The following is a 21,112-nucleotide window of genomic DNA, read 5'->3' on the forward strand; positions in this document are numbered from 1 at the left end:
TCTGAATGTGTAAATCTCACTTCGGCCTTAATAGGGGGCATGAGTCTGTCTGGGATATGAATCATGTCACAATAAATTGCACTTACTTTGGGGGTTTTTCATTTTACATTTTGTTCATTTCCAAAAGCTGAGAATTTAAATTAGGCCACACAGATTGGGAAAGGTAAAACCTTAAAAAGGCCTCAAATCTAGGGTTTATAGACTAAAAATAGATACCATTTTCCCCTACAGAGTTAGGAGTGCACTATGTTTTTGTTTTTTTTTTTTTTTTTTTTTTTTTGAGATGGAGTCTTACTCTGTCACCCAGGCTGGAGTGCAGTGGCACGATCTTGGCTCACTGCAACCTGCACCCTCCGCCTCCCGGGTTCAAGCAATTCTTCTGCCTCAGCCTCCTGAGTAGCTGGGACTACAGGCATGCACTACCATGCCTGGCTAATTTTTGTATTTTTAGTAGTGACGGGGTTTCACCATATCGGCCAGGCTGGTCTCAAACTCCTGACCTCATGATCCACCCGCCTAGGTCTCCCAAAGTGCTGGGATTACAGGCATGAGCCACCACGCCCAGCCTAGGAGTGCACTATTTCTTTGAGCCCTTGTCTGTGGGTATATTGTGTATCCCAAGTGCTACCCTAACCTAAAGGGCACACTACAGGAGGTGAGCGGAGATGACCTGGAGGCCTCAATGCCTTTATTGACCTCAGATTAGATGATACTGTCACTGAATCTTGACAGACAGCACAGTACACATCCTAAAATTAGCACTGGCATACACTGAGTCCCAGGGAAGGGAGGCAGATGACGTATTCAGCACCTCTGAGCTGCGCTAATCACTTCTGCACATTCTCATTTGTATCACTTAGGATCCTTGGTGACAAGAATCACAAACCCACCTGGGAGTTCAGGCAGAAAAGAAACTTAATAAAGCATAATGGAAGACCAGGGAACTGGGCTTGGCAGCTACACAGCCAGGAATAATGTCCCCAGTCTATTGCAAAATGGATTAGAACACCTGTGCTGACACCTCTGAACCTGGACCTGCAGCTTACACAGCTGACACCACCAACCCTGGGCCCTGAGCGTTGCCTGGAGAACTGAGCTGTCTAATAAGGGAGCCGCTAGATATGTGTGGTTACTTAAATTTGAATGAATTACAATCAAATACAATTGAAATTTCAGTTCCTCAGGGGCATTAGCTGCATTTCAAGCGCTCCCTAGTCGTATGTGGCAGTGGCTACCCTATTGGCCAGCACAGCTCTGAGGGATTTCTGCACATTAGCTATGTCACACTGTGGAATATTGCATCATCACAGAAAGTTGAGTTGGTCAGTACAGCTCTAGAACAGCTGGCCCTGCTGCCCCTGGAAACTGCAGCTGCCAAATTCTATGTGACTCCCACTGGTCCATATCACTGGCCTCTGATTTGAAATCCAGAATAGGCACACTTGACTGGGGAGCTTCAGTCACATGCCCATGCTCATGTTGCAGGCAGTCTGGTGTTTTCCAGTCCTGTGATAAGAGGAGGGCTCTGATGCATCAGACGGAGAATTCCCAAACATCCAAATGGAAGGGAGGCTAGATCTTTGGCAGCCAAAAGGAATGACAACTCTCCACTCAGCAATCAGCTCCTGACCTCAGCTCTGTTGTTGTTTTTCCATTTCATAGGCAAGGAACTTGGGGAATTAAGTAACTTGAGTAGAACACAACTAAGAGATAACACAGTTGCATATGAATCAGGCCTGTCTGACTCCACAGTCAGTGATTTTTGCTCTCTATCAGTCTGTATGTGTAAAAGAATATACATTGCCCTGGGCCTTCAATAGTAACATTCAGGTCCTCACTCTGCCATTATCCACGTATTACTTATTTACCATCTACTGAATGCATATTTATGTTTTGAGCAGTGCAGGGATACAGGAATCAGCCATGTTTTCAGGGAACACACAGTCTGGTAAGAAGGACAAGATCTAGTCAAGTCAGTCTGAAGTAAGTACCTGGGGAGAGCAGTCTCACTGTCAAATCTTGACTATGTCACCCCGAACCACTACAGGCCTCTGTTTTCTAACTTTAAATAACAAATATTCGTGAGATTATCTTTTCAGATTTTTTTTTCTTTTTTTGCTACTAACACCAAGATCTCAATTTTTTTTTTCCTATTTCTACCAATGCCCCAAGTACTCCTGGTTATTTAGAAGTATATTGTTCAATTTCCAACTATTTGGGACATTTCCAGATATTGTTTTATTATTGATTTCTGATTTAGTTCCCCTGTGGTTGGAGAATAGATTCTGTCATTTCATTCCTTTGAAATTTGTTCAGCTTGATTTTGGCCCAAATGTGGTCTGTCTAGACGAATGGTTCATGTGTGCTTGAAAAGAATGAGTCTGTTGCTGTTGGGTGGAGTCTTCTATAAAAGCTAATTAGGTCAAGTTGGGTAATAATATTGTTCAAGACTATTATGTCCTTACTGAATTTTCTCTACTTGTTCTGTTGATCTTTGAGAGAGGAAAATTGAAATCTCTATTAAAATTGTAGATTTATCTGTTTCTCCTTTTGGATCTCAGTTTTTGCTTCATGTAAATTGAAACCTTTTCATTAGTGCATATACGTTTAGGATTCTCATGTCTTCCTGATGAACTGACCCTTATTATTTATGAAATAGTATTTGTCCTGAAGTCTGCTTTGTAGGATATATATATTAATTCCAGCAGGTTTACAGTTAGTGTACCTTGGACTATTTTAATCTATCCTTTTACTTTAACCTGCCTGTGTCTTTCTATTAAAAGTGCTTTTGTGGTATACTTAGGTTCTTTTTTATACAGATTGACAATCTCTGCCTTTTAGGGGACATTCAGACCATTCACATTTAATGTAATTATCATTAAGTGTACCATCTTGTTGTTTTTCCTACTTGTCATATCTGTTCCCTGCCCCTTTTTTTCCATTTAATTTGGATAGGTTTGGGGGGTATTCCATTTTCTAGCACCACCTTTGACTTATTAGGTATGCTCTTTTTTGGCAAAGTGGAAGTCTAGTGGTTACTCTAGGATTTGGAATATGCATCTTTAAATTTATTGGTCTCTCTTGAAATATATTACTTCACACATACAAACCTCATGATAATACATTTTCATTTCACTCTTTATGTTCTATGTACAATGGTTGTCATATACTGCATTTTATTTTACACATGCTAAAAATCCCACAGTATATTGCTTTTATATTTGCTTAAATGGACAATTGTATTTTAGATTTTAAAAAAATTTTAATGAGAATAAAAGGGTCATTTTCCCATTTGTTTGCCATTTCTGCAATCTTCATTCCTTTGGTAGCATCAAGTACCTGTATAGTATCATTTTTCTTTAGCCTAAAGAACTTCCTGTAACATTTCTTGCAGCATGTGTCAACACCTACTTGCAACAAATTTTCTTTCTCCATTTTGCCTTCATGTTTGTTGGATATTTTTACGGGATATAGAATTCTAGGTTGACAGTTGTTTTTTCATTCAACACTTTAAAGATGTCATTCAGTATTTTTTGGTTTGCATTTTTTTTCCAGTAAAAAGTTAACAGCCACATTTGTCTTCTTTTCCTTGTGCATAATATGTTTCTTCTTATCAACTGCTTTCAAGATTATCTCTTTATCACTGGTTTTCAACAATTTGACTATGATATGCCATGGTGTGATTTTCTTTGTGTTTTTGTTATAGGCTCATTGAATTTATGGGTTTACAGTTTTCATGAAACTTGAAAATGTTAAGGCCATTATTTCTTCCATTGTTTTTTCTTCTCTTTCTCCTCTTCAATATTGCCCCACAAGTCATCGAGGTTCTCTTCATTTTCAGATTCCTTGTCTCTTTGTGTTTCAATTTGGGTAATTTCTCTTGCCGTATCTTCAAGTTCACTCATCTTTCTTTCTGTACCGTCTAATCTTTTTAAAAACCCATTCAGTTCATTTTTTCATTTTAGATATCATATTTTAGCTCTAGAAATTCTATTGTGTTCTTCTTTACAGCTTTCTTTTCCCTCCTCATTATTTTCATGGTTTTCTTTAAATTATTGAACATATTTATAATTGTTCCTTTAACATTGTTTTCTCTGACACTTTTGGATCATTTTCTATTGACTGATTTTTCTGCTCTTTTTAAGTCACATTTTCCTTCTTCTTTGCCTATTTAGTAATTTTTGATTGAATGATGAACATTGAGAATGTTAAGTTGTTAAACATGGACTTTATCATCCTTTTTGCTGAATTTTGTTTCAGCAGGCAGTTAAATTACTTGTGAATGAGCTTCATTGTGTGAGATGTTTTTATTGCAATAAATTATATATAATATAATATTTTCCATTTTCTGGATTTATTTTTAAGCTTTGTTAGGATAAGTCTAAAGCAGAATTTTCTCTAGTTCTAGTTAAGCTCTACTACTGAGTTTGGATGCTTCATTGAGTCTCATGCCCCATGTATTGATTAGTATCAATGTTGGTATTATTGCTAATGACTGGTTCTGAGTGATTTTTTAAGACCTCCTGGTTTATTCTTTCAGCAGCATCATGAACTTTAAATATATACAAATAATTAACTTTTATTTTTGACAAAAGTTAAGTTTTCTCTTAAAACTCCAACTGGAGTGGCACCTTTATATCTCTTTTCCTTAATTACCTGTAATTGTAGACAATCTGGACAAAGGAGCAGTAAATGAGTATGAGTCCTGCATCTAACTCTTATCAGCTGTGGGATTTCCTCTGTGTAAAATGGGTGCAATAAAATCTGTTTTCCTGGGTATCTGAAAGTTCAGCAAGAATAGAGTTTATGAAAATGCTCTATGAATTCTATATATTAATGGTCCATGAAACACTCTTCCAGATTTGGGATGAAGCGGCTTAGGTATCTGAGAGCATTAGTCCCCTTTTTTCTCAATGTTCTTGTCTTTGCTATCTTTTTTTCTCTTTACCTGAGTTAAGGGAATATTTAAGCTGTCTGTTGAAATCTTCAAGGTCACTTTGGGCTGAGCTGGACAGAGTATGCTTCTTTCAAATCTGTGTTCCCACCCAGAACTGTTTTCTGACAGTAAACCACATTATTTTGCACCCAAAATGAAGCTAACTAATGCCAAAAATTCCTGCTGAAATCGATTATTTCCACCTGTGGGGGAATTTTTTTTCACATTAGGTTCATTTGTCAAGGTTACAGCTGAAGCTATGATTAATTACTTGTAGTCTGGGAAGTTAAGCTATATAAAATTAGAAATAGCCATTCCTTTATGCTAAAAATTATTATCACAGGGGATTGTCACTGTGCTGTTACAGTGAACACATCTTGGCAGTGTTAGTGAGTGTCTTCACTATTAAACCATGTTAAACAAAGCTTCTGTTCAATAAAAGCTTCTATGGATGAGAAGCTAATTAATGAAGTAAAGAAAATGAACTTTTGTTGAAGGGATGGCCTTGCTGCTGATGGTTGCTTAAGTTATCTGAACTTGTTTGAAACCAAAGGAGAATTTACATATTTTGTTTAGAAAATGAACTCTCAAAAACAATAAGCCCTACAAAAGGGGATCATAGATTTACTGAACAAAGAATATACACATGCTAAATGTCCAGGGTTTTTTCTTCTCTTAAATCACCTGACCCCGGGAAAAATGCTAAGGGGCTCCCCAGAGTCACCGGCCTAAGCTGGGCCTGGCCCCACAGGAAGTATAAAAGTATCATGCAGGTGATCAGCAGCAGTATCTTTTTAGATGTTCAACTCAGAAAACCAGGAGTCAAACATGATGCCTTTCTCACCCCTCACATTCAATCAGCCATCACATCTATTCATTCTGCTTCTTCAGTGACTGTGGAATTCCTCCACTTCCCTCTATCCTCAGTGGTACCATGCTGATCCAGTCAACCACCATTTCATGAGGAACCGTGTGATGGTTTCCCTGCCTCCAGTCTCCCCACTTCATGTAATCTAATCGTCATTGCAGCAGGACTTTCTAAAAATTCAACCTTGGTTTCAAACTCTCCAATGACTCCCTGTCATCTTTATAATGTATTAAATAGTTCAAATTCTGTAACATGGTTTTTAAGACCCTACAGAGGCAGACTCCTGATTGTTCCCTCCTGCCTCATCCCACAACCCCTCCCCTATCCATCTCTGCCATTCATTCATTCATTCATTCATTTGTTTAGAGACAGGGTTTTGCTTTGACATCCAGGCTGGAATACAGTGGTGCCACCATGGCTTACTGCAGCCTCGAACTCTTGGGCTCAAGTGATGCTCCTGCCTCAGCCCACTGAGTAGCTAAGACTACAGGCACATGCCACCAAGCCCAGCTAATCTTAAAAAAAAATTTTGTAGGCCAGGCACGATGGCTTCTGCCTATAATCCTAGCACTTTGGGAGGCCGAGGGGGGTGGATCACGAAGTCAAGAGATCGAGACCATCCTGGTCAACGAGGTTAAACCCCATCTCTACTAAAAATACAAAAATTAGCTGGGCATGGTGGTACATGCCTGTAATCCCAGCTACTCGGGAGGCTGAGGCAGGAGAATTGCTTGAATCCAGAAGCCGGAGGTTGCTGTGAGCCGAGATCGTGCCATTGCACTCTAGTCTGGGTAACAATAGCGAAACTCCGTCTCAAAAAAAGAAAAAAATTGTAGAGATAGTATCTTGCTGTGTTGTCAAGGCTAGTCTCAAACTCCTGCCCTCAAAAAATTCTCCTGCCTCAGTCTCCCAAAGTATTGGGATTACAGGCATAACACTCTCAAACTGTTGGGATTACACACTCAATGGTTCCAACCTTTTAATTCATCATTTATTCCATGTTCTTTCCCTTGATGAAGAGCACTTTTTCCCTGCTCCCAAATTTACCTATCTGATCCTGTCCAGTTCTTCCTGATGCTTCCAGTCCAGCTTAAATATGGGTTTTTCTACAAATTTTCTCTGGTCAGCCTAGCGATGCTGTTGTTTGAAAATGACAACCTCTGTACTCACAGAGTCAAGCATTTTTCTGTACTAGGTGTTACATTTTCCTTAAGAAGGGAGGGAAGAAGCACAGTCAAGCAGTCAGGCTTTCCTGAGTTCAAATGTTGAGCCTGGGCAAGGCATTTAACCTCTTTAAGTTTCATTTCTTTCTTTACAATAAGCCTTAGTGGTAGTACCTAAGTCATAGGGCTTTCACAAAGACCAGAGAGATGGGCTGTGCAAAGTGCCAGCAAATAGCATATATTCAGCAAATGTCAGCTACCATTATTATGTCCATTAGACCTACAGGTCCATTGTCAACCGACAGCCTAGGAGAGCTGCTCTACAAATACCTGCTGGATATTGTAACCTCTGATTCACAGGAAATTTTGGAGTGTCCAAGGGCTTAGTACTTTAATGCCTTATACTTTCTTCATGTTCTCTCTCTAGCTTTTCTCATTCAAATGCATGCCTCAATAAACTCTGTATGCTGATGGCTCCCAAATGCATACTCCAACCCAGGACCCTCCCCTGAATTCCAGACCCTCTATCTTATCAAACTTAACATGTGCAGACAAGCTCCCCAGACAGTCCCTGAATCCACTCCTTCTGTCTTCCCCACCTCAGGTCATGGTGGCACCATTCTCTCCTTGCTTAGGTCAGAAAGTCCAGTTTTTGAGTCATTGTTTTGGCTAAAATAAATGACTTATGGTAATTTGGAATTCTGTTTCATAACATCAAGTGTTTTAAATCTTTAACATATTTCACAGGCTTCCCCAAATGAAACTTCAGTTTCAAGGTTGTCTTTTCCAATCCCTAACTTTTGGGTGCTAGAGAGGGCCCTGGAGCATCCAAAAGAAAGGTAAGCAGGATAATTTGACATGTTTAGTTATCTGACCCCTCCTTTCCGTGAGTTCTGTCAGTCAACATTCCACATATATCCCAGTTTCTACCCCTCCTCTTGGCCGCACTACAGCCACAGGCCCAGACACTATCCTCTTATTTCAGTTATCACCACAGCCTCCTCCCAGGCCTGTCCGCCACTGCTCTCACCCTCCCCTCCACCCATGTCAGTCTGTAGTCAAGAGAGAAACCAGTAGTGAACCTGGGCATGGTGGCTTATGCATGTAATCCCAGCACTTTGAGAGGTGGAAGTGGGAGAATTGCTGGAGTTTAGGAGTTCGAGACCAGTCTGGGCAACATAGTAAGACTCCGTCTCCACAAAAAAAAAAAAAAAAAAAAGAAATGTAAAAATTATCTGGGCATGGTGGCATGCACCTGTAGCCCCAGGTACTTGGGAGGCTGAGGCAGGAGGATTGCTTGAGCCTGGGTAGTCAAGGCTGTAGTGAGGCATGACTGTGCTATTGTACTCCAGTTTGGGTGACAGAGTGAGACCCTGTCTCAAAAACAAACAAAGAAACAAACAAAAAGCAGTAGCAAGCTTATCAAAATATAATTGGAACCACGTCACTCCTCTGACTGACCATTAAGTGGTCTTCACCTCACTGGTAAGTCTTACCTTGATGTTTGAGGCCTCAGATGGTGCTCCCCAAACCTCATCTAGTCCAGCCATAGTGGCTCCTCTCTGTCCTTAGAATATGCCAGGGCCTTTGCAGGCCTGGGAAACCTCACACCCAGATATCTCCTTGGTTAACTCCCTCACTTATTACAGGGTTTTACTCCAAAGTCGCATTCTGGAGCACTTAGTTATCTAACATTCAACCCCTCCCCAACACTGGGAAGTCACCTCCCTGCTTTATTATTTCTCCATCCAACCTAGTGTTTGCTGTTTTGTTCACTCTCGGACTTTGATTGCTGCCCGTCTCTTTCACTCAAATGTCAGCTCCTGGTGTAAGCTCCTGAAATAAAAATTCTCCCTTTTATCTCCCCAGCTCTGAGATCAGTGCCTAGCACATAGTAGATCTTAAGAAATATTTGTTGAATGGATGAGTGACACAATATCTTCCTAAAGTTCAGCTAAGAGGAACAGACTATCTCATTCACTCCTCTAGATACTTGCACAGTTTTCATAGAAATTAAGCTAAAATGGAAAGCCTAGGTCTGTATGAGGATAATAGTAATGCTGATCATCTACCGATCCTTTACTGTATACCGTGAGTGGCACAGAGCATGCAAGTACCATAGTGAGTCATGAGAGGTTAGGAAATGTGCTCCAGATGACACAGCTGGAACGTGACTGCACCTTCTCGTGGTCCCCAGAATGTTCCTTCACCTGGATCTGCTTGGCATTGAGGCTCATGGGCTATGGTGAGGGACCATGGAGCAATCAGCCTTGGGAACCCCATCACTTATTTATTTTATTTATTTATTTTTAAAATAGAGACATTATCTTACTATGTTTCCCTGGCTGGTCTCAAACTCCTGGGCTCAAGCAATCCACCCACCTCGGCCTCCCAAAGTGCTGGGATTACAGGTATGAGCCACTGTACCCAGCCAACCCAAAGATTTTGACTCATGTATAGATACTGTTGAGAAGAAGAAATTTTGTACTGCTTTTCCTGTTTCCCTGCATCTGAAAATGTAGTTGGTTTTTTGATGTGACACTGAGAATTCTGTCAGTAAGGAGCATTTATTTTTATTTGACACTAGAAAACTTCAAGATAATGGTATGCCCCACCCCACTCCTATATATATCAGGCTGTGTGGTGTGAAATTAACACATGTTTTCTTTTGACCTTCTCATGTATTTCTAATTTATGTTTATTTGCAGTATTGTATGATTCTCATAAGCTTCTTCGATCTCCTCTGGGAATGAGGCAGGGTGTGAAAATGTTAAGCGTCCTGTTTTTGTGCCTTGTGTGGTTAACTCTTCCAATCGTCATTTAGGAAGTAGAAGCACAGTTGGAGGAAGTGAGAAAGAAATCAGAAGAGGAGATAAAGCAGCTAGAAGAAGAGAAAGCAGCCCTCAGTGTGAAGCTCCAGAATTCTCTGCTCGAGGTGAGCCCTGAACAAATGCAAGCCTTAGGGCGCTGTTTCTGGTTCCTGGGAGCTTCTGCCTAACTGAAAAGCCAGGAATCTTGGAAGACAGAAAAGGACGCTCAGCCAGACAGGAAGGCTCTCTCAGGGGGCATGCATTTAGCTTCAAGTAACAGACAAGCAGATAACAGAGGCTTAAACAAACAGGCCTTTAATGTCTCAAATAAGAGAAGGACACAGGAGGCTGCTGGAGTTGGTTCTGTGACTTCATGAAGGCACAAGTGGGGAACGTACAGTTCTTCGGCCTTTCCTTCCCCAGGACTGCATTCACCTCTTTGTGGGCTTCTAGTACTTTTACTGGTATAGGCCCTTCCTTTATTAAAAAAAAGTTAAGGCCAGGCACAGTTGCTCATGCTTATAATCCCAGCACTTTGGGAGGCCAAGGTAGGCAGATCACCTGAGGTCAGGAGTTCAAGAACAGCCTGACCAACATGATGAAACCCCATCTCTACTAAAAATACAAAATTAGCTGGATGTGGTGGTACACACCTGTAATCCCAGCTACTTGGGAGGCTGAAGCAGGAGAATTGCTTAAACCCGGGAGGCAGAGGTTGCAGTGAGATGGATCACACCATTGCACGCCAGCCCAGGCAACAAGCATGAAATTATGCCTCAAAAAAAAAAATTAAAAATTTATATTTTATGACCGCACCGGTAAAAAGATGAATATCATCCAGACTGTACTTTTTTCTGACTTTAAAAGAAATGAATATATTTTTGTGGGCCCCTAAAAGTATGAAAGAACTAGTGGAAAAGGCTGGAAACAGAATCCCAAGAGCCATTTCTGAGCCTGCTTACACCAAAAAATGTCATCAAGTTTCCTTCCTTCCGCTGTCCTCCCTCAAACCTTCCAGATGAGACCTGTGTCTCCCACCTTCCTCGGGAACCCATGAAACTGGTTCTTCAGCCCTGGCTGTACCTCACAACCTCTGGGGAATTTTTAAGAACACAGAGGCCATGTGTAAAACAGTATCGATTGTTTAGGAATATCCAAGAGGTCAATCTAAACAAAGCATGAGGATGACCGAATCAAATTGGACCAGTGGTTATCTCTAGAAGGGAGAGAGTGTAAGGGGCTGCAGCTGTATTTGTGACATGTTATTTCTTTAGCTAACTGATAAGTACATGGGTGATACATTTTTTCTAACTTTCTCTATTTCTAAAATTTAAAAAAAATAATGATGAGGCTGGGCGTGGTGGCTTATGCCTGTAATCCCAGCACTTTGGAAGGCCAAGTCAGGCAGATCACCTGAAGTTGGGAGTTTGAGACCAGCCTGACCAACGTGGAGAAACTCCCATCTCTACTAAAAATACAAAATTAGCCAGGCGTGGTGGCACATGCCTGTAATCCCAGCTACTTGGGAGGCTGAGGCAGGAGAATCACTTGAACCCAGGAGGTAGAGGTTGCAATGAGCCAAGATCATACCATTGCACTCCAACCTAGACAACAAGAGCAAAACCCTGTCTCAAAAAAAAAATATATGAGCATATTGTTCCTTAGACTTGATATATCAGGGTCTAAAGGTGGGTCTTGGTGAAAAATTCTGGGATAGAGACTTCTGTTCTAGCCCAGACAAAGGTGGGGCTGCACAGCAAAGAAGGCTGTTTCTCTCTCCTTCCTGATTTCCTCCCTGCCATCCTCCCTTCCTTCCTTCTTTCCCTCACTCCCTCCTCCTTCACTTCTCCCTCCCTCCATTTCTTCGTTTTGCCCTGTTGACGATAACACTGCCAGTTTTCATGTTGTACCTGGACCACTGCTCGCTGCAGAGCTTAAGGTGGCCTCATGTACATGTATGAGACCAGCCCAGTTATTCTTTTGAATAACACAGGTCAGGGAAACCTGAGCCCTGACCTGTTTCTGTGAACGTGCCTTAGAGCTTTTTTAAAAAATAAAAACAAAACAAAGCAAAAACAATGACTAGCTTTGTGGAGCACTCGCTCTAGTCAAGACACTATCTAAAAAGTTTACATTTACTATTTTAAACTCACAACCACTTTACCATGTAGGTGCTATTATCATCTCTATTTGCAATTGAGACAACAGAAGCAGAGACAGTAAATCGCTTTCCCAAAGTTGCATAGCTAGCAAGTAGCAGATCTGGGATTCAAACCCAGGTAATGTGGCTCTGATGACCCCGCCATTAACTGCTAAGCTAATACTACCTCTAGTATGGTATGTTGATGACTAAGGGTCACTCAGGTCAGTCATGACCAAGAGGTTGACCATTGACAAATGTCCTAGGTCTTACTCTCCATCCTTGACTCCTCCTCCCCCTTAAATGGTGCTACAGTCTGTCCCCCTCTTACCAAAGTTCCAAATGGAAGTGTCATCCTTGATCACAATCTCTCCCAGCTCTCGCATCCTCACCCCTAGTCACCATCCTATCCCGTCATCACACCCAATCCTTGCCAAGCCTTTCTGTTCCCCCCTTCCCTCCATACCTATGCCTTGAACAAGATCCTTGGAATGGCTTGCCTAAGCTCTTTCCCCACTTGTGGATGTTACATAAACAATCGTAGAGGCCCCTCTGAATATTCTGTAAACCTTAGCAAGATGCAGTTTAAGCATAGTTTCATAATCTTGAAATATCTCTTCCTCTAATGCTCCTTATGGAAAGCCTGGAGGACGTTCTGATAGCCTTGCTGTTTCCCTGCAATGTTGCAAGAGCATTGCCATGGATCTTTCTGTCTCCACATTCTCCCCAGGCCAGCTACTTCCAGAACTCATGTTCTAAAATCCAAATCTGCTCAAAGCCCCAGTCTTCCCTCTCTAAAATCTTTAATCCCCATGTTCTTCACAATCTGGACCCAACCTATCTTGCTGCCACTGTCCTCCAAGGCTCTGCTGCCTCCAACCAGTCCTTCACTCTGGCCCCTCCAACATGGAATCTTTCTTCAGTTTTCACATCCGTCCCACCTGCCCTCTCCATTGCACCTGCTGTTCCTGCTGTCGGGAATGCACTATCCCACCTTCACCACTCGCCGACTCCTGTTCATACTTCAATGCCCTTAAGCTGCTTGAATGCCCCTGGGCAGAGTTTATTGCCATAATTTTTTTTTTTTTTTTGAGATGGAGTCTTTCTCTGTCACCAAGACTGGAGTGCATTGGCACAATCTTTGTTGACTACAACCTCTGCCACCCAGGTTCTAGCGATTCTTCTGTCTCAGCCTCCCAAGTAGCTGGGATTACAGGCAAGCACTACCATACCTGGCTAATTGTGTATTTTTAGTAGAGATGGGGTTTCGCCATGTTAGCCAGACTGATCTCAAATTCCTGACCTCAGTTGATCTGCCCACCTTGGTCTCCAGAAGTGCTGGGATTACAGGTGTGAGCCACTGTGCCTGGCCCTTTTGCTATAAATTCTGTGTAGTAGTACCCACCTCATAACGACTTTTTTGAGGATTAAAAGAGTTAATACTGTAAACGGCTTAGGTTCCTGGCTGGGCGTAGTGGTTTAGCCCTATAATCACAGTACTTTGTGAGGCTGAGGTGGGAGGATCTCTTGAGTCTAGGAGTTTGAGACCAGCCTGGGCAACATAACAAGATCTTGTCTCAATTTTTGAAAAAAGAAAAAAGGCTTAGATTCCTGAGTGGCATAGAGCAAATGCACCATTAAGGAAGTACTCTTATTATTTTGTATGAATCTCTACCAGATGTCATTATGGTTATAAACCTAGGTCCATCTCCCTCATAAAATGATGGCTTCTTAAAGGCAGGGACCATGTTTTATGATTTTACTGTCTTGCTCTCACTCCATCCCTTCCCCGTCCCTCCTTGTACCTAGCATGGTGCCTAACTAGTATTAAGTTTTCTAGAAAAATTTGAGCAAAGTCTAAGTGTCCTTGATGGGTTTTGGCTTCATTCTCCTCAAAGTCTAGGGGAAGGCAGTCTGTTTAATTCATATATCACAATTTGTTGGTTAATCATCATCATCATAATTAAGGCCTCATATATGAATTAAACTAAAGCAGTCTGTTTAATTCATATATTGCAATTAGTTGGTTAATCATCATCATAATTAAGGCCTCATATATGAATTAAACTAAAGCAGTCTGTTTAATTCATATATTACAATTAGTTGGTTAATAATCATCATCATAATTAAATGTCCCCAGTGACACATGCTGATGTTAATGGCCTTTCAGAGCACCACCCACCCACTCTTCTCTCATTTTATCTATATGATTTTTAAATGTTGTACATTTTCTTTACCAATTAACTTTTTTGTTATTTTCAAAAGAAATTGAGTGGCCTTCTGGGAATGATATGAAAGCCACCCTACAGATCTAGTATAGAAAAATGTAGGTAAATAATTTAAAGGAAAATGTGGAATACGGGAAACCTGCTGGGCACATTTTCTTCTGGAAAGACTAAGCAACTAGCTCATTAAGAATGGCATTTCTAGGCCTGGTGCAGTGGTTCACACCTGTAATCCCAGCACTTTGGGAGGCCGAGGTGGGTGGATCGCTTAAGGTCAGGAGATTGAGACCAGCCTGGCCAACATGGTGAAACCCAGTCTCTAGTAAAAATACAAAAGATTAGCCAGCGTGGTGGTGTGCATCTGTAGTCCCAGCTACTTGGGAGGCTGATGCAGGAGAATCACTTGATCCCAGTTGCAGTGAGCCGAGATCATGCCACTGCACTCCAGCCTGATGACAGAGCAAAACTCCAGCTGAAAAAGAAAAAGGAAGAAAGAAAGAAAAAAGAAATTGAATTTCTAGAAGTGTGTGTAGAATTTGTCTAATGGGGCAAATTGACTGACTGACCCAGGAGAATTGATTCCCAGAGGAATGACTGTATCAAGGAGGTAGAACTTGGTTTCATTGCATGGTGTTTCTTGTCTCATGTTTTAGATTTTAAGGCTGGAAGAATTTATCCAACAAAATAAGGCACGCCCCACAAGAGCTGAGGAAAGGCCCCAGGAATTAGGCTGCCAGCGCTGCAGCATTCTGGAGAACCAGGTAACATCCAGCTTTGTCAGCTTTAATTAAAGATCTTTCTCTTCTGTGTCTGAGCCTCTCAGTGTCCCCAGTGACACATGCTGATGTTAATAGGCTTTTTTACATCTCCCCTCGGCACTGCCAAAATGCCTGGGAAAAAAAAATCACCACAAAAATCCATTCACAGAAACCACGAAGGAAACAGAGTTCTGACTAATTATTGTGTGGTTTGAAAAAGAATAAGCCTGTCAGATAAGTCTCCACTCTCTCTCTGAGAGCAGCCTGCCTGGCGGATAAAGGACGCACTCAACTAGAGCAGGGCCTTTGAGTCTGCCCAGCACTAACCTCAGCAGTAGTCATAAAAGCCCCTCTTTCCCCAGCTGTCCCCCTCCACAGCCGTGATCTCATTTGCTCTCACAACAGCCCTTGTCCGTGAAGCTGCCCTTTCAGGGACGCTGCTTGAGGATAGAAACTGGTTCCTGTTTGTCTCCCTGTCCGGCTCACGGTGGGTTGCATTGTTCTCTAGGACTGCCATAATGAATTACCACATACTTGGTGGCTTCAGCCATGGAAATTTACTCAGTCACAGTTGTGGAGGCTAGAAGTCTGAAATCAAGGTGTTGGGAGGGTTGGTTTATTTTGGAGGCTGCAGGGGAGAACCTGGTCTGTGCCTCTCCCCTCGCCTCTGGTGGTTGCTGGGCAATCCTCGCGTTCCTTGGCCAAGTCTTCCTTGTAGATGCATTTTCACTCCGATCTCTGCCTCTGTCATCACGTGGCCTCTTTCCCTGTTGTCTGAGTCTTTGTGTCTTCACATAGCCTTCTTATAAAGACACCAGTCACTGGATTTAGGGCCCACTCTGCTGCTGTAGTATGACCTCATCGTAACTAATTGCATCTCCAAAGATCGATTTCCAAATAAGGTCACATTCATAGGTAGTGGGGCTTAAGACTTCAGCATATCCTCTTAGGGACACAGTCTAACCCACAAGATAGGCACTCAGTGAACATTTGTGGCACCATGTCAGGAATATAAATAATCCCTCTGAAGTGGGCACTTGAGTACCCTGGCTTGAATAACCCTCTTAATTCCTGTTTCGGCAGCAAGAGAGCCATAAAAAACCCACAGCCTTCAATTTCACTTATTTGATTGCTGCCTGCAATTTTCAGGGTATTTCAAACTCCAGGTGAGGAAACACTACATGGGTGAGTATGAATCTTACCACATCCATCTCACCAGTCTCTTGTTTACCCATTTCTGTGTACACAAGTGTCCTCAGGAACTGCAGTTTCTCTCCCATGACATTCACCTTCCAGGGCTCAGGCCCTAGTCCTGCCAACAGCCCTCATGGCATACTCCAGTGGAATAACCTATATTCAACCACATATTCACCAGGGTAAAAATGAGCCAAAATCTAGTGACTATGGATTTCAATAATAATTAGCCTTTGTATGTGAACTGGTCAGTCGTAGAGCACTGTTCACATCTTTAACTTCTTTGGAGTTTTTGTGTTTTTGAGATGGGGTCTTGCTCTATTGCCCAGGCTGCTGTACAGTGGTGCAATCACGGCTCACTGCAGCCTCAACCTCCTGGGCTCAAGTGATCCTCCTACCTCAGTTTCCCGAGTAGCTGGGACCTCATGTGCACACCACCATGCCAGGATAATTTTTGTATTTTTAGTAGAGATGCTGTTTCATGATATTGGCCAGGCTAGTCTTGAACTCCTGACTTCAGGTGATCCTCCCGTCTCGGCCTCCCAAAGTGCTGGAATTCCAGGCATGAGCCAACATGCTCAGCTTCATAGGAATTCTGCAACAATCCTGTAAGGCACACATTTTACAGAAGAGAGAACAGAATATGAGAGCAGATGACTTCCCTGCAGTCACAGGCAGGTAAATAGCCAAGATAGGACGGAACCACTAGCCCTGATCCCCTCCTCTCACCATGAGGGCAGCACATGAACAGAATGGCTTCCAGATAAAACAGGCCTCAACTGTCACTGGGTTAAGGGGAGCAACCGGGACTCCCTGGGTCCCCTCCTTCCTCCTCTGACACCCAAATTAGGGGAGAGTCCTTTAGCAGCCCTGTTGCCCCTGTGTAAGCTGGGAGGAGAAGCCCAAAGGAGCAGAGGCACCCTCATCCACAGGGCTTGCCCCTTCCTGATCTGAGGCTGTCCTCCTCCTTTTGGAAGATTTCTGCCTGAGAATGTGCAGATATTTTTATTCTCCCTTAATTTCTCAAGAACCTGTCTCATGAGCTAGCATTCCAGAGAACTTTTGGCCCCAGGGACAGCTGAACCTTTCTAGCACCCTGTGGGCTTCCCAGAAAGGTTGTCTTGAGATATTCAAGTATTTTTCAGCTCCTCAAAGTGACCATGGCAGGGAGATGGACCGCAGTTGGCTGGTATCCTTCTTGATGAGATTAAATCTGAAATAAGGTTGGTAAGCTGGAGACTGAATAAAAAATACAGTTCAGGAGGATTGTACAGCAGGCTGTATTTTAGGAGGGAACATAAACACGTAGAAGCTCTAGGTGTGTCCCAGGGCTGATGACTCAAGTCTACCAGTCATGGTCACGATGTTGGTGAGCCAGTGCTAACACCACAGCTCAGCTTCAGCACGTGACTTTGGGGTTATGTAATTCTTTGTTTTGGTGGGTTCGGGGGAGCTGTGTTGTGTGCAGCAGGATGTTTAGCAGCTTTCCTGGGCTTTACCCGCTACATGCTAGTAGTACCCCTCCACCCAAAAATGTCTCCTGGGGCAAAATTATCCCCAGTTGAGAACTACCTCTGTAGCTAAAAAAGTAAGTCCTGGAGAAGTCCAGAATAGTGCCTGTTGGGAACCATGGGTTGGTCCACCAGGAAACTCCTCAGCCTTCTTAATCTAGAATGTCTTTCAATGAGCTCGCTTTCTTTTCTTTTAAGATCCAGGGTACATGTGCAGGATATGCAGATTTGTTACATCGGTAAACATGTGCCATGGTGGTTTGCTGCACCTGTCAACCCTCACCTAGATATTAAGCCCAGCTTGTATTAGCTCTCATCCCTAATGTTCTCCCCAACCCACCGCCCTCTCCCGACAGGCCCCAGTAAATGTTGTTCGCCTCCCTGAATCTATGTGTTCTCATTGTTCAGCTCCCGCTTATAAGTGAGAACATACGGTGTTTGGTTTTCTGTTGCTGCATTAGTTTGCTGAGGATAATGGCTTCCCGCTTCATCAATGTCCCTGCAAATAACATGATCTTCTTCCTTTTTATGGCTGCATAGTATTCTGTGGTGTATATGTACCACATTTTCTTTATTCAGTCTATTATTGATGAACATTTGGGTTGATTTCATGTTTTTGCTGTCATGAATAGTGAATGAGCTCAGTTTCTAGAAGGAAGTGCAGATGCCTCCTCTATAGAGTTGCAGCAGGAACCTCGACAAATACGTTTCATTTGATTCCACTCAATGTGCACATTATTCATTCATTCTGCAGTCCTGTGTGCAATACCTGGGATGTGCCAGCCTCTCAGCTGGATGCTGGAGGGAGAAGTGTGCATAAACAATAGCTGGAAAACAATGTGGACACTTAATAATAGCTTCAACATCTGGTGCTGTTTTCTGTTAGGCATTTTGCAGGTATTGTTGGTTCTTTCAAATTAAGACCTCTTTTCAAATAAGCAATCCACATATATGGTACAGAATTTGAATGGTATATAAAGGTACACAATGGAAAGTATCTTCCTTTTTCCCACTGAGTTCCCTATCCCAGGGAAACCACTTATGTTTTATTTTCTCTCTTCTTATATATCCTTTCAGAGGTATACTGTATATACAGGCATAATTATGGATTTTTTTCTATAAATGATAGCATACTCTCATGAATTCTACTTTTGTTTTATTTTTCTGAGACTGGGTCTTGTTCTGTCACCTAGGTTGGAGTGTAGTCCTGGCTCACTGCAATCCTCAGTGTCCTGGGCTCATGCAATCTGCCTCAGCCTCCTGAGCAGCTAGGACTATAGGCACCCACCACTATGCCTGGCTAACTTTTGTGTCTCATTGCAATCCTCAGCTCACTGCAATCTTGGCTCACTGCAATCCTCTACGTCTTGGGCTCAAGCAATCTTCCCTGCCTCATTGAGTGGCTGGGACTACAGGTGCCCACCAACACGCCAGCTAATTTTTGTATTTTTTGTAGAGACGGAGCTTCATCATGCTCTCCAGGCTGGTCTCAAACTCCTGGGCTCAAGCCATCCACCCACCTCGACCTCCCAAAGTACTGGGATTATTGATATGAGCCACTGTGCCTAGCCAATTCTGCTTTTCTTGACTTAAATTGCATAGCTTAGAGATTGCAATATATCAGTATACTTCCCTGTCAGCTTCATTAAAAAAAAAATGTCTAGTTCTCCCCTTATACAGAAAAACCATATTATATTGAACCATTTCCTTATGATGGACATTTAGTGTTTTTGTATTTCTCTATTATAGGTAATATCTTAATGGTTAGCACCATACGAGGATATAATGTAGTATAGCAGTTAAGCAAGCTCACCCCTGAACCGGACACCTAAGTTCTTACTGGCTTGATAATCTTGGACAAATAATTTAATGTCTCTTTGCTTCACCTTTCTCATTTATAAACCAAGGATGATGATAGCCTCTACTCCAGAGGGTCTTTTGAGGTCTAAATGAATTCCTGTCTGTCTGGTGTTGGAAACAGCACCTAGTACGTGCAAATGCTCCCTAGGTGCTAACTCTTGCTCGTGTGGAATTTGCTGAGTCCAGTGACGTGTGGGTGTTTAACTTCAATAGACACCACCACTTGCCCCCCACTGAGGTGGCTCTGCTCTGTGCGCTCACCAGCAGCACGTGTGCCTTGCTAACACAGCAAGTTACAAAACTTTCTGACTTTGCCAATCAGAAAAAAAAATGTAATCTAGTTCAAATAGTGTTGGAAAGCCAGCTCTGTGCCAGCCTGGTGAGCTGAAGCTCTGCCTAGGTCTAGATGATGTGTGAGCAGCATACTTCAGTACGGCCATACCTGCAACCACACAAGACGATACAAGAGGCGGAAGAAAAGCTGGAGAGGCATGGAGGGGCTTGAACAATCCGATGGCAGATCGGCTGGTGGAAACAGGGGTCAGAACAGGATATTAAATGATAGCTTCCTCAGTGATGTTCTTGCTGGATTGGGGCTTTAAAACTTAAGTTTGTTCAAGACTCAGGGGTTTGAGGTCAGGGCAGTAGCTGTTCTGCCAAAGCATTTCAGTGAGTCAAGAGAAATAAAAACAGGCCAGGAGCAGTAGCTCACGCTAATAATCCCAGCACTTTGGGAGACCGAGGTGGATGGATTACTTGAGGCCAGGAGTTCAAGACTAGCCTAGGCAACATACAAAAATTAGGTGGGCATGGTGACACATGCCTGTAGTTCCAACTACATGGGAGACTGAGGCACGAGAATTGCTAGAACCTGGGAGTTGCAGTGAGCCAAGATCGTGCCATTGCACTTCAGCCTGGGCAACAGAGTGAGCTCTGTCTCAAAAATAAATAAATAAATAAACAATAAAAAGAAATCTAAAAAGGAGAAAGAGATAAAAATAATAATGTCAACAGAGAGCAGGCTTTTCCCTCCATTCCCAGAACATGTAGGGAGAGGGCTGCCAAACGTGGGTGTGTTTCTGTCCCCAGTAAGCTTAGCTGGGGCCTCGCCAAGCCTTTAATCCTGGTCTCTTCCTCCCAGTCTCCTTGATTCTTGTAGAGTCAAAGTTTTACTAATTGGTTTCCAGAAAGCCATTTTAGTCATGGTAATTCTGAAGGAAAACTTTTTTTCCGGAAGACTCCTTTGGCTCCTGAGCAGTGAAGGGTGGAAAATTTATTCAAGCCCCTGCCCACTCTCCAGAAGGAAAAGGGAGTCATTTGTGGCAGCTGCTATTGAAGTCATCTCGTCTCTATAAATATGTCTGCCTACCGTCACTATATTAGCCATGGGGCTGCATGTCCAGGAGAACGAAGCACAATCTTGGTCCTTGGAGGGCTCATATTTCAAATGAGAGAAATAAATACTTCCTTAAATATTAACCTGTTATGATGACTGCTATAATGATGGCAAGAAGATATATTAAAGGCAAACCCATATGGGAGAGGAAGCTTTCTGTCCAGGAGAGTCCAGGAAACTATTCCAGAAGAATGACATCTGCGGACATCTGCTTGACACTGAAATCTGTGCTACTTTCTGTTAGTAAAATA

At 42.6% G+C, this 21,112-nt stretch overlaps 1 protein-coding gene across 12 annotated transcripts in view; it reads left to right on the forward strand.

The window, feature by feature from the left end:
• FAM184B (family with sequence similarity 184 member B) overlaps positions 1-21,112 on the forward strand; it is a 171,705-nt gene that overhangs the window by 98,517 nt on the left and 52,076 nt on the right. For 8 of the 12 annotated variants that reach the window (XM_078367454.1, XM_078367457.1, XM_054253460.2 and 5 more), the window contains 2 exons: positions 9,792-9,902; positions 14,796-14,903. The exons of 2 other annotated variants lie outside the window; for them this stretch is intronic. In XM_078367454.1, the coding sequence (XP_078223580.1) occupies positions 9,792-9,902; positions 14,796-14,903 (219 nt within the window). The remainder of the gene's footprint in view (positions 1-9,791; positions 9,903-14,795; positions 14,904-21,112) is intronic. 2 more of the 12 variants (XM_035293994.3, XM_078367456.1) reach the window with 1 other exon arrangement.

The sequence above is a fragment of the Callithrix jacchus genome, chromosome 3, assembly GCF_049354715.1.
Source record: "Callithrix jacchus isolate 240 chromosome 3, calJac240_pri, whole genome shotgun sequence".
Lineage (NCBI taxonomy): Eukaryota > Metazoa > Chordata > Mammalia > Primates > Cebidae > Callithrix > Callithrix jacchus.